General features: G+C 41.8%; 1 protein-coding gene across 2 annotated transcripts; it reads left to right on the plus strand.

Annotated features, from left to right (window-relative positions):
* Window positions 1-8,754: 8,754 nt before the first annotated feature.
* On the plus strand, window positions 8,755-24,113 carry LOC308073826 (CD209 antigen-like protein C). 2 transcript variants are annotated; one of them, XM_080413002.1, is made up of 6 exons: window positions 8,755-9,090; window positions 9,774-9,872; window positions 9,984-10,082; window positions 10,480-10,616; window positions 11,759-11,865; window positions 23,722-24,113. In XM_080413002.1, the coding sequence occupies exons 1-6, from the start codon at window positions 8,931-8,933 to the stop codon at window positions 23,906-23,908; spliced, it is 789 nt and encodes a 262-aa protein (XP_080269128.1). In that variant the 5' UTR covers window positions 8,755-8,930; the 3' UTR covers window positions 23,909-24,113. The 2 variants fall into 2 exon arrangements, with proteins under 2 accessions (XP_080269128.1, XP_080269129.1); XM_080413003.1 differs by lacking the exon at window positions 23,722-24,113 and adding an exon at window positions 19,772-20,677.
* Window positions 24,114-27,582: the final 3,469 nt, after the last annotated feature.

Genomic DNA, 27,582 nt, shown 5'->3' on the forward strand with positions numbered 1-27,582 from the left:
CCTGGATGTTTTAGGGAAAGTTCTGACAGTTTCCCTGTGTCCCCTACACACAGACATGCACACACATTTGCACCAAATGATGTTGCTATGCTTACAGTTTATAGATTAGATGCCCATAGTTGCTGGAAGTACTGTATATCAAATTGTCCTTTGGGGTGGCCGTAGCTTAGTGGGTAGAGAGGCAGTCTAGTAAGAATGTTAAATGGCACACATGAGTCAATACTAAACAGTAATGATCAAGAAGATGAGTGTAAAATAAATAAGAATATGCAAAAAGTAAAATAAATAATATGCAGAGTAAAATAAATAAGAATATGCAGAAAGTAAGATAAATAAGATGCAGCGAGTACAATAAATAAGAATATGCAGAGATTCAGATAAAATAGAAGATGCAGAGAGTAAAATAAATAAGAAGATACAGAGTGCCGATGTAAACAATATGCAGAGTGCAAATAAGTAAGGATATGCAAACTGCCATTTTCAACTGTTGGGTGTCTTTTGAGTCAGCTGCCAACAGTTTATGTGGCCATTTTGAACACACACACACACACACACACACACACACACACACACACACACACACACACACACACACACACACACACACACACACACACACACACACACACACACACACACACACACACACACACACACACACACACACACACACACACACACACACACACACACACAGCCAGAGAACCACTTTTACTGCTATTTAGCACCATGTACAGTATATCTAGTGTGAGATATGATCTACTGTTCCACAAATTTCAACATAAAGTTGATGATGAAATTGACCACTTCTGTAACTGCTCACTTCTCTCTTATTTTATTGTCTCTTATTTTTATTGTTATCTTTTTGTAATCAGTTTCCTCCCAACGTAAAAAAAAAAGGCAAGTAGTGTCAATATATGAGATCGTTTCATAAGCCATGTGCAGTACAATACTAGTTTGTAAAAAAGACCATATAGGGGTCTTGCCCTATAGATTATCAAAGGGGCCCTTTAATTTGTATTTATTTGATTGACAGATGAACGTTCACTACTTATTATTATTATTATTTCCTTAATTACAAATATGAGTAATGTAATTAATTCATATTCCTAGGCTGACTTTTGTTTCCAGTCCACCCATGACATGAAGTTGGTGATACAATTGACCACTTCTGTAACTTAGTCATACTTCTCTTTTCTTTTTTTTTCTTCTTCAGTTTTCTCCCATAAATGTGTTCCCAGCGTGTGCACGTTTTTTTTCCCAGGTTTGTTACTTTTTGGTTTTTTCTTTTTCTTTTTTCTTAACCCCAAAAGTGGGGGGGTATCCCTCCCCCCAATGGAACAGAGTATGTCAAACCCCCCCCCCCCCCCCCCTCCACCGCGTAATGATTGACATGTGACGTATGTTTTATTTCATGATAAAAAAAAATTGTTAGGTATTATTGAGGGAACATAGGGCTGAGGGAACCTAAGGTTGAGGGAACACAAGCATGAACCCCCCCCCCCCCCCCCAGGGAAACAGACAATTTTAACCATATTGACATACACATGGAAAATGGTAACTTTAGATCCATCAGAAAATGGTACAAAATGAGACCCATCAGTCTGGATCAAGTTGTTGAAGGACGTGGAGATAACATCTTATTCACTTTCTCCTCCAGATGTTTGTTTGTACATCATTGGCTAAATGTCTTGCTATTGCTGTTTTAACTCCACTGTCTGTGGAACAGAAGAGGTCAGCTGACAGCTACCTCCTGCATACATACTGTGGTTAAGTCTTTTTTCTGCACTGGGTGCATTTGTGAGCACATGCACATGCATGCACATACACATACATTAAAAGTGCGCACAAAACAATGTGCTTGCATTCGTGTTGAAGCCAGGCAGGAACAGACAGCAGCTCAGAGTCGATCCTGCAACAGTGAAGCCCAGTTTAGGACAGGAAGTGAGTAAGATAACAGCTAAACATATACAAAATATAGTAGTATATTGCAATCATGTTCAGTAATGCATAATATGTTTTTACTTGCCGTAGCACTTGCCTTATAGCCTTGACAACCTTGCAGGCTTATGCAAAGGCTAAAATGTAACTTAGACAGCAAGTTATGTAGACAGATGCCAGGTCATTTGTAGACCTGACATACTATACCGTGCATATAGTTTCAATGTACAGATACATTTTTCTTGATAATATCAAGACAAATACATAATATCATTATACTGTTTAGACTTAGGATATGTTCTTGGTTTACCTATGATCCTAGATTACTATTTCTATGCATTTGATGCATTACCTCGTGTTTTCCTAAATCGCTCTGGATTAAGAGCGTCTGCTAAATGCCAAAATTGTAAATTGTAAATTGTATTTTATTAAAGGGATAGTTCACCCAAAACATTACTTTTTTCTATCGATTAGTCACCCCATGGACACTTGAATTCATGGATATTTTTTGTTTTTTGTCGCATTCCCAAGACAATAATTTGATGACCAGCGGACTGGTAGGCAGCGGTTCCGGTAGGAGACACAAAGGAGACTCTTTGTGTCTCCTACCGGAACCGCTGCCGGTCATCAAATTATTGGCTTAGGAATGCGACAAGAACAAAACAATATCCAATGAATTCAAGTCTCCATGGGGTGACTATTAAATCGATAGACCCATTTTGGGTGTGAACTATCCCTTTAACATGTAATTTTACCAATGAAAACTACTTTTTATAATGTTCCTTAGGATGTCTACACATATTTCTGACAAGCCAGGAATGTCAAAGAGAGTGAGGTACGATGGAGGAGTCAGGGAGAGGAGGCAGGGGGTGAAAGGAGGGAAGGAGGTGAGCGTGGTACGCAGCAAACAAAGAGCAGACTGTGTCAGTGACCAGGGCTCTGGCTTACAGGAGGTTACAGGAGATCAAGGTACACAATAACACATTTACAGTGATCTCACTTTACAGTACTGTAGCAGCTTGTCTCTCAATATTTAAAGTAGTACTATGGTTACAAGGGACATGTTGGGACAACCAAAAGAAACACAATGAACATTAGAGCCTGTCCTTGTGTTTTACTTGTTTCAAGATGTGACCAGTTTTTTTGTTTTTAGCATTGTAGCGTTTTTGTTTAACCCTTTCAGACCGAGAACGCATCTGTGTAATTTTAAGATTTCTTTGGCTATTCAAAAATAGCAGATATACAGGTGCCGCGCTATGAGCTTGTATATCTGCTATTTTTTTTAAATCTGTGTGCAAAATGTGTGCAAATCTTTGAATATATATATATTTCAAAGCAAACATTTGTGACTCAAATCTTTGCTTCTGGGGGATTCTATGTCTCGTCTTCTATGTGTTCTAAATCCTAACAGTTTTTTGAAGAAAAGAATGTATGTTGCTATAATCAGTGGTTCTCAAACTTTTTCATGTCAAGGACCCCCAAAATTATATGAATTTTGGCCGCGGACCCCCATCTCAAAATATTTTGTTCCAGGGACCCCCCAAAAGTTGTAATAGTTAAAAATGTTCGCTATGGAAAAATAGATATTCAAAGATTTGCACACATTTTCATGATTTTTCAAAAAATAATTGCAGATCTACAAGCTCATAGCGCGGCACTCGGTGCCACACTATGAGCTTGTATATCTGCTATTTTTGAATAGCCAAAGAAATCTAAAATTACATAGATGCGTTCTTGTCTGAAAGGGTTAAGTCACAATTTCATGTTGTACGGTAAAGATATGTTCCGCTACATTATTGTACATCAGACATATTAACTGTTATGCAGAAATTGAAGATGAAGGGTTTATGCGTGCATTGCCTCAAATCACCATATAATATTAACTCAACTATATACTGAAACATTATATCATATATGTCATATTAAAGCCTCCACTGTAACTCAATTATAACTCTATTGTACTAATACCTACCAGTAGGTCAGAGAGCCATCGTCATTGAGAGAGGCATCTTCAGAGCGGCTGCAGTTTGTCTTACTCTGCTGTTTCTTCTTCAAGCAGTGAGAACCATAGACATGGCCATGTACTGTGAGTATCCGGTGGTCAATGACACTTGTGTCTGTAGTATATTTAATAACATAACATCCACATTTGTTAGCATTATTTAACTTCACAAGTCTACAGGTAGCCTACAGTCAGACACAAGAGTGGATTCAAGAGGTGACTGTTGGTCTGGGCCGGGTGGGGTACATACACTTAGCTTTGCCTTTTGTTGTTTACCTGGGTTCTATGCATGTGTCTCCCTTCCCCCTTTCCTGCTTCATACAGGTGCAAATTGAATCAGGGAACTCAGAGGGTGATCTATTGTTTGTCTGCGTGGGGTCTAACTTTTGGAGGCTGACCCCCACCCACCTATTCAGTGCTATATAGACTGTGCCAAAGTGTGGCTATCTCTGTGTGACACTCAGTAGCCGGCAGGCTGACTGAGAGGACCTCAGGGTCCATGGAGCTGTTTTGTACTGTTTTGTACTTATGCAATAAATCGGATGCAAAGATACCTCACTGACTAGTGATGACTCCATTCATTCTACAACCACTCATTCTCACCACTGGGACATCAAACTTAACTGCAATATGGCGTTGTTGGCAACTCAATAGAGCCTTTAAGGCAGTGGAAGAATATACCTCATATGGGTTGTCGGCTGTAGAAGATATACCTCATGTCTCACACAAAAACCCTACCATGCTTAACCACTTGAACCATGGCATCTCCATTTTGGGCAAATCTTCCAAAATCTTCGCCTTTTTTTCTATTAAAAAATAGCTACAATAGCCGGGCTCACATTGCAATGCGACTCACTGTGAACTTGTATATAGCCTATTTCCACTATTTGCCATAGGACAAAGTATACTGGTCTTAAGTGGTTAACTGTATAGAGTGGTTTGGCTAGTTTATTATCATTTTCAATATATTCTTTTATATTAGCCACATCGAGACCTATTCACATCAATACACACCTGATTAGGAATATTTTCTTCTCAAAGCTCCTTTTTAACAGAGATGTGTGACCTCATCATGAACAGTAGCAACAACTGTGTTTATCATCACCACTTTGCAGATAATTCAGCAAATAAGCAGTGTCAGATCAGACATGACGACTTGGTAAAGGAGAAAATACTGTTACAGACAAGATGTAATAATCTGACCCTGGAGAAAGACCACTTACAAGATAAAGTAAAGTTTTCTTTTAGTTTTTAAAATTGCAGTTTTCTTAAATTACAGACAGAATAAAATCCCACCATTACATCACTCACTCTATACTGATAAGTAAAAAAAAAAGTAAAAAAAAACAAAACAAAACAAAAAGTCTTTGGTAATTAATTATATAATTATATAAAAGAAAACAAATCAAATGAAGTCTTTATTCTAGAGTTTTGCCTCACAGTCATATTATATTTGGGTAGTAGACCTAAACCAAGTCATTCTGCTATTATTCAGGTTATTTCTTAATCAGAGTTTTTATACTACTAACCACTACTATAATTATCATTATTATTATTACCCTTATTATTATTATTATTATTATTAATGTATGTGTTATCAGTGCATTGAGAATCCATCAATAATCCTCCTCGTTTGATGTTTAGTCAAAGTGTGTCCCAGTGGATGGCAGAAGTTTGGATCCAGCTGCTACAACAGACCTACTGGAGAGAAAACTTGGAATGACAGTAGACAACACTGTCTGAAGACAGGAGCAGATCTGATGATCATTAACAGCAAAGAAGAACTGGTTAGAGTGTGTGTGTGTGTGTGTGTGTGTGTGTGTGTGTGTGTGTGTGTGTGTGTGTGTGTGTGTGTGTGTGTGTGTGTGTGTGTGTGTGTGTGTGTGTGTGTGTGTGCGCGTGCGTGCGTGCGTGCGTGCGTGCGTGCGTGCGTGCGTGCGTGCGTGCGTGCGTGCGTGCGTGCGTGCGTACACGACGATGTGTGTGACCATGCATATATATATAAATGTGATGTAATTCAGTGATTATAATGAACCGTTAATGCATGATTGTAAATTAATGATGGTTCAATCATGGACAAATCATCAGGAATTCATCAGAGAACTGACCGGTGGGAGAGGAGCATCTTGGATTGGTCTGAACAACAATGAGGGAAATTGGACATGGGTGGATGGGACACTGACACCAACAGGGTGAGACATTTTACAAGACACTTTCTATTGCAATTCTATCAACGTCATTGTATGTGAGTGACTGAGTGAATGTGCTTAATTATATTAAGTTGTTTACTTTGCATGTACTGGGCCAGTGGAATGTCTGATACAAATACAAACCATAACTGTGTAAAGTACAATCACAGGCAAGGAGACTCGGTAGATGTAAAATGTGAAGAAGACATCATCTCTATCTGTGAAAAGTGATGTTTCTACCACTTGTCTCTGTTTATGAAACTGCAGCTAACTGTTCTACCTTGTGAAGTTATACTGTAACAATTAGTGGCAAAACAGAGAACATTATTGTACTGAAGTTCACTCTGTTGTACCGGGAGCGAGTGTAATTCCCCCAGCCCTACAGATTGTCAACCCCAACTCCCACCCTCATAGGACTGAGGGAACATAGTGCCCCGGGGACATGGGGGATGACTCTGTCATTTAGTTCAATAGGGTTTAATGGAGTTAAATGTTTTTGATACATCTCCAAACATATTTTATTACCTGAAAAAAAAAAAAACTTTATTATTATTATTATTTGTACAGTTCTGTACTGTTGAAATACTGCTTCATTGATTGTACCATCTTTATTATTTTTGTGTAATTTAAGAGTCAGTGTGATGCCCTTAACTGTACCACCATTATCTATTACCTTAAAATAATATTTCATTTATCTTTCATTTAAAAAGGCGACTGTGTGAAATGTCTGACAACTTTGTATAGAAAAGGCCTCTAGGCTCTATTATAAATACATATTTTGATATTCATATTGCTTTGAGGTGTAGGATACACATGTCTCAAGTTACTATTAGTAGTTAGCACTGGGGACTGTCTCTGCCTTTCTTATTACCCTGACAAAACTATGTGAATGAGAAATGCTCTTCCCTTTCTCCAATAATCAGTGCATAGAACCTGTGTTGCTTCTGGTGAGCTTGAAACTAAAATGAGATATTTATTGTCTCCGCCAGGCCGAAAGGCATGGAGAGAGAGTATGTTTTACACCCCGTCCGTCCGTCCGTCCTTGTGTCTGTGTGTCTGTGTGTCCGTGTGTCCGTCCGTCTGTGAAGCTAATCTCTGGCACCGTTGTCTTGATCGCAGCGAAACTGTGCACACACATTCCCTGGATGCCAATTCAGAACCTTTGCCCCAAATTCTTCTCATGGGCCTTTTATAGCGCCACCAGGAGGCCGATTTGTGCAAAACACATTATTTTATACTACTCCTTCCAATTTTATCCAAATTTCACGCAAATCGGTACACAGTATCTCTATAGTCATTAAACAAAACTGGTCTTTCAGATTTCTCATATTCCATCCTGATTGGCTAAAAATGTCTTCCAAAGTTTGCAGGAGTGCTCCGTTTTGAACAAAATGCCTCAAATAATGAACACAGCATGCAATTTCCGTGAAATTATGCACGCACAGTCCCATTAGGCCGAGGAAGAACTACCATTTGAATTTTGTCAAATCAGCCTCATGGTGGCGCTATAATAGGCCGATTCGTGTTTTTACCTATAACTGCACCGATCCGTGTAAAACTTTGTATGCACACTCCCTAGAGGTCAAGGAAAAACCTTTGCCCTGCATTTTTCACATCTGCCTTTTATAGCGCCACCAGGAGGCCGACTTATGTAAAACACATTATTTTATACTACTCCTTCCAATTTTATCCAAATTTCACGCAAATCGGTACACATGATCTCTATAGTCATGTGATCACGACGGATGTGTTTGATTTTTCATATTCCATACTGATTGGCTGACATATGACTAAAGTTTGCATTATTGGCTTGTTTTGAACAACATTCCGCAAATCATGAACGCAGCGTCCAATTGCGCTCAAACGTTGCACGCACATTCACACTATGTTGAGGAACAAATTCCACCCTTTTAACATTGGCCTGTTATAGCGCCACCCACAGGTCTAATTTAGCGAAACAAATGTTTTTAACAAAATGCCTCAAATCATGAATGCAGTCAGTGTCCGATTGTCGTGCAAGGCCTAAGAAGAAATGGCACCCTTTTCACGTTGGCCTATTATAGCGCCACCAGGAGGCCACAATAGCCTACCTGACCTGGCGGAGACCTGTGCTCCGAGGAGCACTTTTTCTAGTTTATTTATGTATGGTTAAAGGTATGCCCATTTAGAGGGAAACTTCTCAGATATTCAACCTAGAACCCATTTAGCTGAGAAATGCATAATTCTTGACACACTAATATTTTAGTAGAATCATACCTGCTCCAGTAATGCTATGGAAGACGTCCAGATTATTTCCTTAGACACATACTGTACTAGATCTCATTATGGTAAATTGTGTAGGGGGCTTACATTGCACAATGAAACAGGTCTCGGTGTGTGTGTGTGTGTGTGTGTGTGTGTGTGTGTGTGTGTGTGTGTGTGTGTGTGTGTGTGTGTGTGTGTGTGTGTGTGTGTGAGAGAGAGAGAGAAAGAGAGAAACGGAAAGCGTAGGTTGATTTTCCGGTTTCCTTGACCAAGAAAAGAGAGAAGAGAGAGAGAGAGAGAGAGAGAGAGAGAGAGAGAGAGAGAGAGAGAGAGAGAGAGAGAGAGAGAGAGAGAGAGAGAGAGAGAAAAATGTGCTACAGTTGTCTCTGGCAACCAGCCAGAGACAACCACAATAAAATGTTGCTGATTCAGTATATTAGTTATCTAGTAACCAAGTAATAACATTTTGATACAGCTAATCAAAACATAAAGGAGATATACATCATAGTTGCTATTTGCTGCCAGTTACTTTTCAAGCCTCTCATCCTCATAAGATGGCTGATACAGTAACAGTTTATGACATGCCAGACTTGAAAAAGAAGGTGAGACAGAGTGATGGAGAAGGACAAACCATCTATGAAAGAGTGGATGATGTCAGAAGACGTGACATCGTCCCCGGACCACAGCAGAACACAGCAGGGAGACAGACTCAGGGTGAGTTTGACAAAGTTGTGAATTATTGTAAATGCTGTGTAAAATCTCATTTTTTTTTTTTACTCATTTACCAAAAAACGCTTAACAATGATCTCACAACACGTTACGATGTGGCATGTTGTGAGTTTGCAAATAGGCTAATTTATGACTTACTAGGGCTCATTAAAGTTGTTTTAAAATACATTGCAGTAAAAACAAGGGCAAACTACTTTTGCCCAGGCTCCTTGAACTTGCAGTAGGCCTACAATAAATACAATAAAAGCACAATACATCAGACACCTCACTGGGTAGAAGCCATCACACAAAAGATAATAGTCTAGATAATGTATAAAATAAAAGGCGTCTTTCCTCGCACACCTTGATTTTCACACACTCGACTCCATAAAAAAAAAAAAGCTGCACTGTATTTTGCTATAAATTTAGCTGCCATTTGGAGGCATGTGTTTGAAACCAATTATTTAATTGGAGCACAATGCATTCTTTTGACACAAATGTGTTTAGAGACTAGACCCTAGATTACCCATATGAACCCTTTATGTTAGTGCAATTTGCACCACCCACAGCAGTGATGATGCAATCAAAGCTTTCTTAATAAGAAATGACAATACATCCACTCCAACTCGGATATCTGAATTTCCCCTCGGGGATCAATAAAGTATCTATCTATCTACTTTCTGTTGCAGGACAGCAGCCTAAAACGATAAGAAGGCATCTCGTAGTTGCTGCTTTGTGCACGCTGTGTGTTATACTGCTGGTTGGGATCATAGTCCTGGCTGTGCACTGTGAGTATTCCATGTCACAAAACACTGACTTTTCTTCTCAAAGCTTCCAAACAGATACATGACAACAGTGTTCATCATCATCATCATCATCACCATTTTTGTCCTTTGCAGATAATTCAGCCAATAAGGAGTTAAAGAGCATATATAAAAACCTGACCCTGCAGAATGAACAGTTACAACGTGAAGTAAACCAACTTAGAGAGGCAGCAGGTGAGAGAGGTTACAAACATTTATGAAGGAATACTGTATTAATGTGTGCATTATTATCTATATTTTAATTGTTAGGGATATATTGATATCTCCACTTTCATAAGACCATAATATAAAAATAGGTTTCCTTTTAGTTGTTTTTTTATTGCAGTTTTCTGAAAATGTACACATGAATAACATGTCCCACTATTATATCAGTTAATGTTGGTACTAATATTTTAACAGAAGTCTCTGAGTACTTTTATTATTATTATTATTATTATTATTATTATTATTATTATTACCCTTATTATTACCCTTATTATTATTATTATTATTATTACAGTATGTGTTAGATTTGATTATCAGTGCATTGAGAATCCATCAATAATCCTCCTTGTTTGATGTTTAATCAAAGTGTGTCCCAGTGGATGGCAGAAGTTTGGATCCAGCTGCTACAACAGACCTACTGGAGAGAAAACTTGGGAGGAAAGTAGACAACTCTGTCTGAAGACAGGAGCAGATCTGGTGATCATTAACAGCAAAGAAGAACTGGTTAGTGTGTGTGTGTGTGTGTGTGTGTGTGTGTGTGTGTGTGTGTGTGTGTGTGTGTGTGTGTGTGTGTGTGTGTGTGTGTGTGTGTGTGTGTGTGCGTGCGTGCGTGCGTGCGTGCGTGCGTGCGTGCGTGCGTGCGTGCGTGTACACGACGATGTGTGTGACCATGAATATATATGTCACAGGGAAATTGGCATTCCAGGGAAATTGAAAGAGGAGCGCTCGCTTTTAGGCGCGGGGCTTCGGCGCGAGGCGGAGCTTTTCGAGACAGGTTTTTTTTACGCGAGGCTCGCGAGGAGGCACCGCCTCGTATCAAAGCCACGCTTCGCGAGGAGGCGCCGCCTTGTATCAAAGCCCCGCTTCACGCCTCCTCCTCCTCCTCCTCCTCCTCCTCGCGCCGCCTCGTATCAAAGCCCCGCCTCGCGCCTCCTCCTGTCTGTCTGATATCTCTCTCTCTCCGAGGAGGAGGAGGAGGAGGAGGTGCGAGGCGGGGCTTTGATACGAGGCGGCGCGAGGAGGAGGAGGAGGAGGAGGAGGCGCTAGGCAGGGCTTTGATACGAGGCGGCTCGAGGAGGAGGAGGAGGAGGCGCGAGGTGGGGCTTTGATGCGACGCGGACCGCACGTGATAATAGTTTTTTATTGTCCATGACGGAGGCGTGCCGACTCAGCAGAGCTTGAGGCCGAGGCGACGCGCCCGAGCGCCTCCAGGCGAGAGTGCCCGCGCCGACCGGCCGATGCTCTGCTGAGTCGAATCAGCGGCGTCCGAGTTGTAACCCGATAGGGGGAGAATAGATCTTTTTATGGGTTACTATCCACGACGACACACATGTGTGTGTGCGTGTGTGCGTGTGCATGTGCATGCACACACACACGCACACGCGTGCGCACACATGCGTGTGCATGTGCACACACACACACACACCCACATGCATGCATGTGCATGCGTGTGGCTTCATTGCCCTCTAACGTTGGTTCTACAGAATTGCCTGGGTGGGTGGTAAAAACAAGCGCTCCCCTTTCAATTTCCCTGGAATGCCAATTTCCCTGTAACATATATAAATGTGATGTAATTCAGTGATTATAATTAACCGTTAATGCTTGATTGAAAATTAATGATGGTTCAATCATGGACTAATCATCAGGAATTCATCAGAGGACTGACCGGTGGGAGAGGAGCATCTTGGATCGGTCTGAACAACACTGAGGGAAAATGGACATGGGTGGATGGGACACCACTGACAACAACAGGGTGAGACATTTTACAAGACACGTTCTATTGTAATTCTATCAACGTCACTGTATGTGAGTGATTGAGTGGATGTGGTTAATTATATTAAGTTGTTTTAGACTAGGCAGGATTTCAGAAAATGTGCTTATTTAAAGTGCTGAAGGCAAATCGTGTTAATTTATGGCACACATGTTTTTAGGGGTATTAAGGTGTGCTGAATCCAAATTTGCTGTGTGCCAAGCTCAAAAATGGCCGCTAAGCCCTCAAAATGGACCATTTAAAGATGGCGGCCGCCACTATGCTTGAATATATTACAAAGCATCTTTTTGACTAAACAAGGTAGAAACTTGATTGTTTTTTTTTGTTTTTCATTTATGAGGAATCTAATTCAATATTTTGATTTGAAATCAAGTGTGAGGAAACTGCTTAAAACTCTTATATATTGCGAAAGTTGTCATTTATTGGTTAATATTATTCACCAATATCTGATAACTTATATGTTCCCAATAATTATGTACTGTACATAAATGTGTCATTATATAAAGGTAACCAAGTCCATAATACTTGTGAAGAAACTTCTGAAAAAGCATATTGCAAGCCTGTGGTATAAAGTGATGACCTAACTCAAATATCAGCCACAAACACCTTGCTCACACGTTACTGGGAGCGCCATGAAAGACGGCCGCATCCGTACGCGCTCTGTAACATCGCAACGTTTTTCCATCTTTTTAGTATTTTTTAGCCTTCTCCTTTTTCCCTACACCGTCGCGTGTCTAAGGAGTTATGACAGACAAGCACTTATGGACATTAGCACAGCGATTACACACAGAATTCCGGACTTTTTCGCTGAAAACCTTCCACTCGGCTGGGAGGGGGGAGGGGTTCCCTTTGTTCCGGCAGGAACAGAAAGTTACCCGAGGCGACGAAAAAGACCGTGGCGTCGAGGGACAAGAGCAGGTCTCCTCGTAAGGACAACAAAACGTGGATATAAACCTGCACTGCCTTCAATCCTGCTAGCGAACGTTAGATCTCTGTGTGAATCAAGAACTGTGACCACTATGGACGACTTACTGGCGCGCGTTAAATACAACGCAGAGACGAGGAGCAATTGTATTGTTGTGCTAACAGAGACGTGGCTAACGGAGTTAGCATCTGATTCTTCCATCACTCCCCCTGGTGTCACCGTGTATAGAAAAGACAGAGACACTGTACTAAGCGGTAAGCAACGTGGGGGGGGAGTTTGTGCCTTGATCAACAACAACTGGTGCAAAGATGTTAAAATCCTAGATAGTCACTGCTCACCAGACCTTGAACTTTTAATCATAGCCTGCCGTCCTTTCTACCTACCACGCGACTTCAGCATTGTGATTGTAGCCGTTGTTTACATTCATCCTGGAGCTAATAAGGACACAGCTATGAGGGAATTACACCAGGCGATCAGTGCACAAGAAAATCGCCACCCGGACTGCGCAGTCATCTGCCTAGGCGACTTCAACCGGACAGACTTAAAAAAGGTCTTTCCCAAATTCCACCAGCATGTCGCCTGCAGTACCCGTGGTGACAATATTCTTGACCACTGCTACACGCCCTTCAAGGATGGATACAAAGCCCTCCGACGCCCACCGCTAGGAAGCTCTGACCACGACGCCATCCAGCTGCTACCTGCCTACAAACAGAGGCTAAAAAGGGAGCCGGTCGTTGAGAAGGAAATCCGAATCTGGTCTGAGGACACAGACGCTATGCTACAATCCTGCTTCTACCAGACTGACTGGGGGATGTTTAAGAACGCCGCTGGGAATAACATCAACGAACTCTCAGACTCAGTCACTGGCTTTATCAGTAAGTGCATAGATGACATAGTCCCAAAAAAGACAGTTCGGATCTATCCCAATCAGAAACCATGGATGGACAGCGGAGTACGTGCACATCTGCATGAACGGGATGCTGGTTTCAAATCTGGCGACGTGGAAACGCGCAACACGACGCGCGCGGCCCTAAACAGCGCCATCAGGAAGGCGAAAAAGGCCTACACAAAAAAGATGCAAGACAAACTCAGCAATGGCGACATCAGGAGCACATGGCAGGCGGTACACACCTTGACAGACTGCAAAACAAGAACCAGAAGCGAGGTGAACCCGCCTGCCTGCCTCCCCAACGAACTGAACACTTTCTACGGCCGGTTTGAGATCAGCTCCAACCGCGGCAGCCAAGCGGGGCCATCAGCAGCACCAGCAGAGGACAACCCTCTAACCATCTCGGAGAGAGAAGTGCGTACAGCCTTCACACGGGTCAACATCCACAAGGCAGCCGGACCTGATGGGATTCCAGGCCGGGTCCTTAAGACATGTGCAGACCAGCTGGCGGGTGTCTTCGCTGACATCTTTAACCTCTCCCTCTCCCTGGCTGTGGTCCCTGCAGGGTTCAAAATGTCAACCATTGTGCCCATTCCCAAAAAGGCCAAAGTGACATGCCTGAACGACTGGAGACCTGTTGCTCTCACCCCGATCGTCAGCAAGTGTTTCGAGAAACTGGTGAGGGAATACATCAGCTCCACGCTACCTGCCTCGCTGGATCCGTGGCAGTATGCATACCGCAAAAACAGATCCACCGACGACGCTATTGCCATGGCTCTCCACACCGTCCTCTCGCACATGGACAACAAGCTGCTGAAGGACAAATATGTACGTATGCTGTTCGTGGACTACAGCTCAGCATTCAACACCATTGTCCCAGCAATACTTGACAAAAAGCTCAGAGACCTAGGGCTACACCCAAGCATGTGCGACTGGATACAGGACTTCTTGTCCAACCGACATCAGGTGGTGAGAATGGGCAGCATCACATCCGACCCCCTGACCCTCAACACCGGAGCACCCCAGGGATGCGTGCTGAGCCCCCTCCTCTACTCCCTGTACACGTATGACTGCATAGCCACACATGTCTCCAACACCATCATAAAGTACGCGGACGACACGACAGTGATAGGCCGAATCGTCAACAACGACGAGTCTGACTACAGAGAGGAGATCAAATCACTAGCACGCTGGTGCCGGGAGAACAACCTCTCTCTTAACGTCGACAAGACCAAAGAACTGATCGTGGACTTCAGGAGGCCGCGGAGAGACCATGCGCCCATCCTCATCGACGGTGCTGCAGTGGAAAGGGTCAGCGAGTTCAAGTTCCTCGGAGTACACATCGAGGAGGACCTCAAATGGGAGACGCACTCCACACACGTGAGGAAGAAGGCTCAGCAGCGACTGTACTGGCTCCGCCGCCTGAAGAAGCTCGGAGTAGGACGTCGCATCCTCAGGCTGTACTACAACAGTTCTGTCGAAGGCATCCTAACAGGCTGTGTCACGGCCTGGTACGGGAACTGCACTGCCCGAGAAAAGATCAGCCTACAACGAGTAGTGCGATCGGCAGAGCGGATAATGGGAATCGAGCTCCCAGCGCTCCAGGAACTGTACAAAAAGCGGTGCGTGCTCAAAGCCAAGCGCATCATCAAGGACAAGCACCACCCAAGTCACAGACTGTTCAACCCCCTACAACGACCGCGACCGGGCAAGGGGCTCTACCGCAGTATCAAGAGTTCCACCACCAGGTATTGGTGTAGTTTCAATCCGGCTGCTGTCAGAATGCTGAATGGGGAATAAGCCTGGATGAGGCATAGGCCTTGTTCAGCAGCCTTTTCTTTTCTGGCTCTTCCTGAACACACCTGTGGATTATACCAGGGACAATGACTTGGACTTTAGCCCCCCCTCGGACACACCTGTGGACTACACCAGGTACAAATGACTTTTTGTTGCACTCTCTCATGGAGCTACTTGCGGATTATACTAGGGTCAGTCCACTCTAGGTGGACACGCACTGACCTTTTGCACCTTAATCCCTTGTATAACGCACTGACTTTTTTTTGGTCTTTTTATTGTGCTCCTTTTCCTCTAAGCACCTTAACGTCCATTGTCTATCATGCACAGTATAAGTATAACATGCACAGTATACAATACATTGCTGCTATGCTCAGGCACCTTAGTTTAGTTTTTTTTTAGTTTTTATTATCTCAGGTAATTTGTAAATATGTAGATAACTTGTCTGGCCTTCTGTTGCTCTCTTGTTTTGATCTCCTTCCCACTTACCCCCCACCCTCTTCTTCTCCCCCCCCCTCTTCTTTCTATGGAAACTAACGTTGCGATGGGAACGATGTACAAAAAAGAATTTCACCCACTCTTTTACCTTGTAAACCTGTGATGTGACAATAAAACTGATTCTGATTCTGATTCTGCTCAGCGGACCAAAGTAGAGAATGGCTAAATGCTACAGGAAAGAAGAGTGGAGGATTAGTAGGTATTACCAGAATAGGGTATGTACTGAGTAGATGGCCATTGTCATATAATCTGAGGACAGACATAGTTTCTCAGACCACAGCTTTGCTAGGAATGACATCAGGTAATGAAGATGATGAGTACACACACAATGAGTACACAAAAAAAAAAAAAAAAGACGACTCTGATGAAGGCAGAATAGTTGTGTCAATGAAAAAGCATGGTGTGTTTCAAGATGGTGGCGACACATTAAAAACCTGATCAACAAGGATGTAGTCACATCTGAGATTCAGGAATCTCTGCTTAATGCAGAAGAACTTGGACAAGCACAAATGAAAGTTTTTGTCGAGGAATCGTCTGTGTGAGCCTCCAGATAGTGACCAGCACTTGGCTCTGAAACCATCTATTCGAAAGAATAAGGCCAAGATATTTGCCTCTTTATATGAAGTTGAAGTGCAACTTTCCAAGGGAAAGCAAAACACTATCAAAGTGGATTGGAACATTCTACAAAGGCTCATTACAGCTTACAGAGCAGAGCACCAGGTAAACCTCGAAAACATCCTTACGCATGAACTCATGACCATCCCACTACCTTAGGCCACAACTAATGGTAGTCTACATTCCACAAACAAATCTGTGCTAGTAAACATACTGACAGAACAAGTCCAAACCCCTGCAAAAGTTACACTTGATGATTCTAGCTGCCTGCTCATTGATGGCCAAGCACTCGTGTTGGCACTAGGAAAGCAACCTGGAACATTTGGTGAATATGCCAACATGTTTGCTGGAGCTGTGTTTAGAATGGGAGAAAACTGCCAGAGGATTGATGTAGTCTTTGACAGGTATCAAGAGGAAACGATCAAAGCAGGCACAAGGATTAAACGCAAGCAGCGCCACCGACCAATACGTCGTAAAATAGAGAACGAGTCAGTTCCTTTTCCACCCGACTGGTCTAGCTTCATGGCACTTGAGGAAAATAAAGCAGACCTTGCTCAATTGCTTTCAAACCATCTGATTAAACACAACCCTAATAATCTAAGTTGTATCAGGGGGGGTTTGCTGAATCGGATCCAGATCTTGAAGTCTCTTCTCTAAGTGCTGACCATGAGGAAGCTAACACACGACTGATTTTGCATTGCATCCATGTTCAAATGGAAACACTAGTTGTGTCAGCACGTGATACAGACGTGCTTCTTCTACTTCTGGCACACAATGACAGAATGCAATGTAAGCGTCTCTACATGAAAGCTGGGACATGAAAGTATCTTCCACTCCAGTATATGAAATGTGCATGTTGCTTTCTGCTGATCAAGTTGACACACTACTTGCCTTCCATGCTGTCACTGGCTGTGACAGCATGTCATAGTTCAGTGGCCACAGTAAGAAAACAGCCTGGCAGGTGTTCCAGCAACATCACACAGGTCTCATTGGGCTTGGAAAAGGCCCTCTCACAGTAGACATAGCGAGGTCAACAGAGAAATTCATCTGTAAGATATACGGTGTGCCTGAAGTTGATACATGCGATGAAGCAAGAGTCAAGTTGTTTTGTATAGGTCATGCACAAGAGACTCTGCCACCAACCTCAGATGCAGCAGTTTCACATCATGCGTTCCCACTATCAAGCTCTTGTCTGGAACCAAGCTCACTTGCCACATCCTGATCTTCCTTCAGTGACCGAAATGGGATGGATGCACCTGAATGGTCAGTTGGTGCCACGGCTGCTTTCTCTGCCACCTATGCCAAAAGCATGCAGCGAGATCACGTCATGCAGTTGCACAAAGGGATGTCTCAGCCAACGCTGCGGCTGCAGGAAAGTACGCATGATTCCAGATTCAGATTCACTTTTATTGTCACTTAGATGCACAGGTACATACATGTGAAAAACTTACGCTCAGAAGCTCCAATAATAAAACGATAAAACATGATAAAACAACCTAAAAACGCTCATAAGTAATAAATAAACAAACACAGGCAAATCAGTTTAAGGAAAGTGCATAGTGCAGAGTACAGTTATTGCACATTTCATTTTCCACTGTCATTTAACAGCTTGATGGCCTGTGGGAAGAAACTGTTCCTCAGCCTGCTGGTACGTGCTGAGAGGATCTTGTATCCCTTTACCCTTCTTGATTTTAGTGGGGAAAAAAGTATTTTGTGGGGGTGGGTGGGGTCTTTAATGATCCTCAGTGATTTATTTAGGCAGCGCTGGGTGTGGAGGTCCTCCATACTGGGCAGCTCACACCCGGTGATTTTCTCTGCAGTGCGAACAACCCTCCTCAGCGCCTTTCGGTTTCTGTCCGTGCAACTGCCATACCAGGATGTAAAGCTGCTTGTTAGGAGGCTCTCTATTGTGCCTCTGTAGAAGTCCCTGATGGTGTTGGGTCTCAGGCCGAATTGCTTCAGGCGCCTGAGCCCGTACAGGCGCTGTTGGGCCTTTTTTACGACTGCGGTGACATGGCAGTCCCAGGTCAGGTCCTTCTCAATGTTCAATCCCAGGTATTTAAAGGTGTCCACCCTCTCCACCGCTGAGCCATTGATGTTAACTGGTTGGAGCTCATCCTTCTGCTTCCTGCAGTCCACCACAATCTCCTTGGTTTTCTTGACATTTAGAGAGAGGTGATTATCCACTGCTCCAAAGTGGCCACCTCCTCCCTGTAGGCCGACTCGTCGCCGCCAGAAATCAGACCCACCACTGCTGTGTCGTCAGCAAACTTCACGACATGGTTTGATGTCTGTGTCGCTACGCAGTCATAGGTGTACAGGGAGTATAGGAGAGGGCTGAGGACACAGCCCTGTGGTGCCCCTATACTGAGACTCAGTGTGGAGGAGGTCCGACCAGCCACTCTCACCGACTGGGGGCGGTCCGTCAGGAAGTCCAGTATCCAGTCGCACAGTGATGTATTCAGGCCCAGGTCCCGGAGCTTGCCATCTAGCCTGGAGGGCACTATGGTGTTAAATGCGGAGCTGTAGTCCACAAACAGCATCCTCACGTAGGTGCCCCTGCCCTCTAGGTGGGAGAGGGCCGTGTGGAGGACGTGGGCGATGGCATCTTCTGTGCTCCTGTTGGTTCGGTATGCAAACTGCAAGGGGTCGAGGGTGGGGGGAAGCATGGGGCATATGAGTCCTTTAACCAGGCTCTCAATGGAGCATGGAGTGCATTGAAGCGTGCAATTGCAAGAAACCTGCAAGAACACTGAGCAAATACACGTCAGAAACACAATTTAAGGCAATTATATATCTTAAAGTAATTATTCATTACCAACCCAAAAAAATTCCTTCACAATTCAAAAATTCCTTCACAATTGATCTTAAATCAGAATATTGCATTGTATTCCCCATATATGTAAACATAAAAAAGGACATTTCAGTCTATTTTCTACCTTGTTTAATCAAACATATAGTGTTTTATTATGTTTTAGCATTGTGGTGGCCGCCATCTTTAAATGGTCCATTGTGAGGGCTTAGCGGCCATTTTTGAGCTTGGCACACAGCAGATTTGGATTCAGCACACCTTAATACCCCTAAAAAACATGTGTGCCATAAATTAACACGATTTGCCTTCGGGGTTAAGATTTTTGGAAAACTGACCTAGTCTATTTACTTTGCAGGTACTGGGCCAGTGGAAGGCCTGATAACAATACAAACCATAACTGTGTAAAGCACAATCACAAGCAAGGAGACTGGGTAGATGTAAAATGTGAAGAAGACATCCTCTCTATCTGTGAGAAGTGATGTTTCTACCACTTGTCTCTGTTTATGAAACTGCAGCTAACTGTTCTAGCTTGTGAAGTCAGAAAAACTGAGAAAAATTCAACATTATTGTAATGAAGTTCACACTGTTGTACTGGGAGCGAGTGTAAAGTATGTTCCTTCAGCCCTACAGAATGTCAACCCCAACTCCCACCCTAATAGGACTGATGGAACATAGAACCCTGGGGACGTAGGGGGATGACCTTGTCATTTAGTTCAATAGGGTTTAATACATTTTTTGACACATCTCCAAAAGTATAAAAAGATAAAGATAAGATTTATATATTTTCTTACATATTAGTCTGAATGTTGTTGTTATTGTAGTTTTTTTTACTGATCCGTTCTGTTAAAGTATTGCTTTACTGTACCACCTTTATAAAAACAAATTAAACATATGTTTTAAATTACGCTTAAAAATATCTTCTGATTCAGCCATTCTCAGATTGACTGTCAGAGTTTGGGGGCATACAAACTAAAAGCTGTCTCTCCATGTCTCTTACCATTGACAGTCGAAACTTCTAAACATTCACTGCCAGAGGATCTCAGTGACCTACTAGGTTCATGCCTATCAATCATATCTGATATGTATTTTGATGCATAGCCATTAAGTGATTTATAGACAAATAAAATAATATTAAAATCTATTCTAGAAGTGACAGGTAGCCAATGCAGAGATCTTAGGACCGGTGTGATGTGTGTTCTGTGCTTTAGTCCTGGTGAGGACATGTGCATTCAGTATTATTGGTAATTTTGCAATTGCTTTCTTTGGCACACCATTTAGTAATAAAGGCATGCATCAGCTTTTCAGTATCAGCCTGAGAGAGAAACTGCTGCACCTTAGCAATGTTTCTGAGGTGATAAAAAGAGATCTTGGTTATGTTTAACTGTTAAGCTACATTTGCACACCATGTCATTAATGCATTAAAATTACTGTTATGTTTATCAGATGTCCTGTAATAATTCTGGATATTGTGAGGCAGTTTACAATCCTATTGGACCTCTGACTTCATAGCTGCTCTATATCTATCCACTGCTGTCTGACAGTCAATCAATCCAAAGAAGATTACAACAATAAGATGTTAAAGTGATTTGATGTGATGTCATGTCTGTAGTCAGAGAGCAGGTAAAACTGGTGTTAAACAAAGGTATACTGTTGGCAACAAGTAGCCTAGTAATCTGAATCGAGTATTGAGCATTCAGTTACTGCAGCAACATGGGCCAAGTTAATGTGGAACATCCTGCTTTAATAGCATAATAATGTATAATGTACTAAATATATGGTGTGAACTTGCCACTACAACTCTAAAAATGGCGCGCTGCAATTTTTTTTAAAAAAATGGTGCACAAGCATAGCCCCCCCCCCTCAATAGCTTTACCTAGGGCCCCCTATGATGATAACACCCTATGATTGCCTCTGGTTGAAGGTATTAAGGGTTTGGGTTAACTATACTCTCAAAGTTGGAGGACCTACTGTATATGTATACATACTATCCAGTAAAACAACAGATCCTGTGCAATTGATTAAATAAAGCTTGGGCGGAGCCAATCTCTGTGCCGATCAATTGGTAGGCTACACAATGACATACACTTACCAGACTCAGCACACTGTATGGAATTCTAACTAAAACAATAGCTGAACTAACACATGCGCACTATTACAATACAATGTCTATCAGGTCATTTTATAAAATACAAATTTGGCCTATTTCTTTATGATACAGATGGCAAGGCAGTTTTTACTGAAGGAGGAAACAGGAAGTTGGTAACTGTGGTTTGAACACTCCTCTGTTTTCTGTGTTAAGAAAGATGGTAAACTACCTATGAATTATTTGTGATCTCTACAATACCACAGTGTCATCGCTGTAATGTATATCTTTACGCTATATACTCAGCAGGACAAATATAAACAAACATATATTTTTTAATACTTACAGTAAGAGTAACAACAATTACATGGTGACAGCTTTAAAGAGAGGCAACAGGGCTCCATGTTTAGTAACAAGGAGATAGAGCAGTTATCACTAATCAATAATATATAGATCAATATCTATAAAAAAATCACTCACGAGTCACCTCTGATCATAGGTGATCAGAGGTTGCATACAATGTACAGTCCTATCTCATATCCACGCACACACACTTTGCTGCACTATTGATACTGTACCAGCTGTGCCTTCTCTTACGTATCTTCTTGTTTCTGCATAGTGGACACGCAAATCTGTGTGCACACGCACACACACACACACACACACACACACACACACACACACACACACACACACACACACACACACACACACACACACACACACACACACACACACACACACACACACACACACACACACACACACACAATGTGTGATGTCACTTTTACTCCGCCTCTGATTGGCTTACCCTCAAATTGAACCACAAATGAGAGGCAGAGTAGGGCGGGCCTTGAGTTGAGACAGACAGAGTTCACATCAGACCTCCAAGTTGCATCAACTAAATGAATCCTCGTGGACAATTCTCAAACCTTTTTTTTCAGAATAGGTAGGACACTGATTTAATGAGTACGGAAATACATATGTTTGTCCACTAGTAGGCTACACATTTAGGGCTAGGCCCTATGTGTTTCTGGAATATATGTCCATGCCAATGTTTTATTTATTTTTGACAAACCTGACCCCCACAAGCCACTGAAGCCAGCATAGTGGAGTCAGTTTCAGTTTTTGACTTGATGTGAATTGATTACTAAATAATCTACTAAATAAAGTTCAAGTTGTGGCATCTGTGCAGTGCAGCTTTGTTTATTCACCATGTCCATGGATATGACAAACACAGCCACAAGGTTTGGTTTCCTTATGCATTAAAGATAGTTTACTTTTGTAAATTACACATAAATGGTCAGACAAGCCTAATATTATTTGTGATGATATGTATATACAGCATGCAGTTCAAAGATAATTGCCACTTTTTTCAATGTAATTTGGTGGTGGTGGATGTTTGATACAGTTATAGCACTTGGATTTGCTTAGAATTTCTCCTAATCATTATTATTATTATTAGGCTGGCAGAGCGGTTTTGCAGGCTTTGAAGTACAGATGTAGAGGCAGCTGTGCATTCAGTCTCATGCCATAGTTATTGTCTAGTTTTTGATGATAACGGTAACTCTGGCATGCGCTCTCACACACAGTGGTTAACATTTAGGCTGCGTGCTCCAAAGCCAAACACCATCAAAAACACTCTGCTTGTATGGTCAATTTATTCTTAGAAATTCTGACAGGCAATTGATTTAATATTTGGCAATCAATATATTAAATAACTAATCATTTCATATTTTTTTATGAAATGTATTTTGTGTATTTTCAAAATACAAAATACGTATTTTGTATTTTCAAAATACGTATTTGTATCTCAAATACATTTCTCTGACCTGTATTTATATTTTGTATTTTGATAAATTGTTTGACCCAGTATTTGTATTTTGTACAAAATACTTTTCAATGTATTTTCGCCCATCTCTGCGCACGCACGCACGCACGCACGCACACACACACACACACACACACACACACACACACACACACACACACACACACACACACACACACACACACACACACACACACACACACACACACACACACACACACACACAACCACAACCACTTTTACTGCTATTTAGTGCACCATTTACAGTATACTGTATCTAGTGTGAGATATGATCTACTGTTCCACAAATTTCAACATAAAGTTGATGATGAAATTGACCACTTCTGTAACTGCTCACTTCTGTCTTATTTTATTTACTTTTTGTAATCAGTTTCTGGGGTTGGACAAAAGAATCCACTGGGTGGCAGCCATTCTGGACAGCTCTCCCTGAAGCAGCAAAATCTTGCCATGAGCTGATCCGGTGTAACTGCCAGAAAGGGTGCACTGGACGGTGTGTCAAAGCTGCACTTGCATGTACTGATCTGTGTTTTTGTTCGGGAGACTGTGTTAGGGTTTAGTTCTCATCCGAGAACCCCCTAAGGCGAGGATCTGGGGAGGGGAGTCAGCCAGGGGGCGCCACCCAATACTATACTAGACAGATAGACGGTTAAGAAATTTCAGTACGGTATTTCCATTACGTGATCCTGATATGAAAGGACACTAAGCATGGTCTGTTCGCCGTATCCATCCACTGATTGTTTCTGATTGTTTTTTTTTGTTTTGTTAAGCAACCTTTGGTTCAATTACAGGTGCTGTAATAAGTTATTATCACAATTATTATTGTCATCATAAAAAAAAGAATGAAAAAAAATCACTTGTTACTTTCATTATTTGGGAAATAAACCACCTTTTTGCACCTTTCGCTTCCCTTTGTCCGTATAATTTGACCTTAACATTGATCTGAAGGTATTTTCTTGAATTCTATTGATCTCAAAAGTATCACCAACTGACTGGGCACTTAAAAATTACTGGGAAATGACACCTTAAATGTTCTTCTACTGTGTTTAGTTCCAAAGTTAAGCATTTTTCAATATTTTGGGCAGCCATTTAGAATTTGACCTCTCCCGGGCCTCAGAGGTCAAATCAGACTTGACTCCACATCTGAAAATACACCTCATGGTATCATCTAACTATGGTAAAAGTTTCATGCTTTTTTCAAAAAGTGCAAAAATTTTTGGTAATCCGCTGTACTATTATTACAGATCTACTAGGAGACACATTGGGAGGAAAGTAGACAAGAATGTCTGCAGATAGGAGCAGATCTGGTGATCATTAACAGTAAAGTGTGTGTGTGTGTGTGTGTACGGTGTGTGTGTGTGTGTGTGTGTGTGTGTGTGTGTGTGTGTGTGTGTGTGTGTGTGTGTGTGTGTGTGTGTGTGTGTGTGTGTGTGTGTGTGTGTGTGTGTGTGTGCGTGCGTGCGTGCGTGCGTGCGTGCGTGCGTGCGTGCGTGCGTGCGTGCGTGCGTGCGTGCGTGCGTGCGTGCGTGCGTGCGTGCGTGCGTGCGTGCGTGCCCATGTATCCAACAGCCGTGAATACATATAAATGTGATGTCAGTGATTATAATGAACCATTAATGCATTACTGAAAATTAATGATGGTTCAATCATGGACATATCATAACTGCCGTGCCAGACTTGAAAAAGAAGGTGAGACAGAGTGATGGAGAAGGACAAACCATCTACGATAGAGTGGATGATGTCAGAAGACGTCTCATCGTCCCTGGACCATCGTCCCTGGACCAGTTGATCAGAATCATTGTCAGAATCATAAATGCTGTGTAAAACCTTCACCACATTGTTTTTACTCATTTACCAAAAATAGCCTAACTACGATCTCACAACACGTTATGATGTGGCTTGTAAATAGGCACATTTATGACTTACTAGGGCTTAAGTTGTTTAAAAACACATTGCAGTAAAAACAAGCACAAACTACTTTTGCCCAGGCTCCTTGAACTTACAATTCGCCTACAATAAATAAAATAAAAGCACAATATATCAGATACCTCACTGGATAGAAACCATCACACAAAAGATAAAAGAGTCCAGATAATGTATGAAATAAAAGGCATTCATTGTCTTTCCTCGCTCAAAAGATCTCCTGCCTCTCTGCTCCAAGCCGCTCACACACCTTGATTTTCCAGGCCCCCCTTGATAAGGGACCTGGATATTGCATAGGGGCACAGGCCCAAAAAAGGTCGAGAATTACTGATTTCAGTGATTTAGTGCTAAAAGAAACCAGGTAAACATTGTACCTAGCATCTATATAAACAACATGCTATATATATATAACATTCTTAATTTGTAGTCGTCAAGCAAAAAAATAATAAGTAAAATACATTTAAATAGCATAACGTGAACAAACAATGTGTAAGTTTACACTTACACTCTGCGGTAAAGAGATTTTTTCTGCACTGTGTGCACATGCACCTGCATGCATGTACCTACATTAACAAGTGTACCCAATAGTATGTGCTTGAGGTGTGAGACAGCTAGAACAGACAGCAGCTCAGGCAGCTGTCTATTCTGCAACACTGAAGTGAGTAAGATAACATAAACATATATAGTAGAATATTGTAATACATGCATTATTTCTGTACATTAATTAACATATACCTTTTACTTTAAAAATGCCTGTTGACAGAGACAGTTCACACTCTTGGGCATGACGTGCATGGTGTCTCAAATTCTAAACCAGACTTCACACCTTCACATCTCTAACAAAAGCAAACGGAAACGCCTGTTTCCTTGTGCTGCTTTGTGTTATAAAAAGTGTATTCGTGATTGCAACATGCGTGCTTGTGCGTGCGATTCTGAAGGTGTGGACATTCGAATGTGTCTTAAATTGTGTGTATGAAACTTAAAAACAAAAGCGTTTCAAAAATCTGTATACAATCTTTTTAAAGTGTTAACAGCATCTATAGTGGAGCTGGGAGTGTCCAGTTTAAACACTATAAGAGGAGATTGAGGTCCATAGGCTTTAATTGAGTTACATTTTATTTTTGATACATCTTCAAAAGCAAAAAGAGACAAAAAAGGCAGTTTACAAATTGACAAATTTCTGAAAGACAGGAAATGGCAGAAGAGAGAAGGAACATGCATGCAGCAAAAGGCCAGAGGTCAGATTTAAACAAGGGCCACCTCAGGCAAGTAATGAGACTCTCTACCAGGTTAGCCACCAGCAGTGATGGAAGAATGTTAGTGAAAGTATCAATACCCTATTGTAGAAATACTTTGTTACATGTACAAGCTCGGTATTAAAAAATTACTGGAGTAAAAGTACAAAAGTATTGGCATCAAAAACTGAAGTGGTTTTGTAATAATAATCAAAATCTACAAAGTAAATAGTAACTAAAGCTTTAAAAAAATTATAGTGGAGTAAAAGTATTGAAAGTTGGAAATACTCAAGTAAAGTAAAAGTACCTCACAATTGTACTTAAGTACAGTACTTGAGTAAATGTAATTAGTTACTTCCCACCACTGCAGGTGAGCCACCAGGGTGACCCACATCTTTGTAATTAAAGGCCACTAGGCTTTAGTTTAAAAAATAAATTGAATGATTGATTGATTGATGTACTTTATTTAGTAAGACATGAGAACATCAGTACATGGAAGTACAAAATTCACAATACAAGGTCTACTAAACTGGAAGACTCATTACTGAGCTTGTTTAAGATGAGATCCCCATGCACACAAATCATGATGACATAAGAGACAGACAGATATACACACTACTCTATATACGCATTTTGATTTTCATATTGCTTTGCGGTGTAGTATATTAAGGCAACATTAGTGCAAATGTGAACTAAATCCAAGCAATAGGTGAAAAATCCGATTAAGTAGGTACCCAACTCATCCCCTCCCCCCACCCATCTCCGGAGTATAGTTTTATCTTCCACTTTTATTTGCCTGAGAGTCAATATATTGATCAATTCTCACTCACTTTTTGCTGCATAAAATATTTGAATGGGACATACAGTATAGGCCTAGTCTTGCTTTGTTCTATACCTCGGATAGAGGTGTCTGAAAAAAACTACTGCCTGTTTTAAGGAAGTGGGCCTGTACTGATGTGTCACCCCAACGTTTCCACCCCTGGATGTGGCCAACTGCTCATGCTCTGTGCGGTTATGGTTCTCACGGCATGAATTAACATGAATTCAGCAGTGAGACCTGTGACTTTCGTTCTCCT

Source organism: Gymnoscopelus braueri, assembly GCF_963280865.1.
Source record: "Gymnoscopelus braueri genome assembly, chromosome: 18".
NCBI lineage: Eukaryota > Metazoa > Chordata > Actinopteri > Myctophiformes > Myctophidae > Gymnoscopelus > Gymnoscopelus braueri.

Bases quoted from the DNA above. Each gene is read 5' to 3' on its own strand.
- LOC308073826 (XM_080413002.1), top strand. From the start codon at position 8,931: ATGGCTGATACAGTAACAGTTTATGACATGCCAGACTTGAAAAAGAAG. The intron at 9,091-9,773 runs GTGAGTTTGACA...TTTCTGTTGCAG, and splicing joins AGCAGGGAGACAGACTCAGG to GACAGCAGCCTAAAACGATA. The intron at 11,866-23,721 runs GTGAGACATTTT...TTTTGTAATCAG, and splicing joins ACACCACTGACAACAACAGG to TTTCTGGGGTTGGACAAAAG.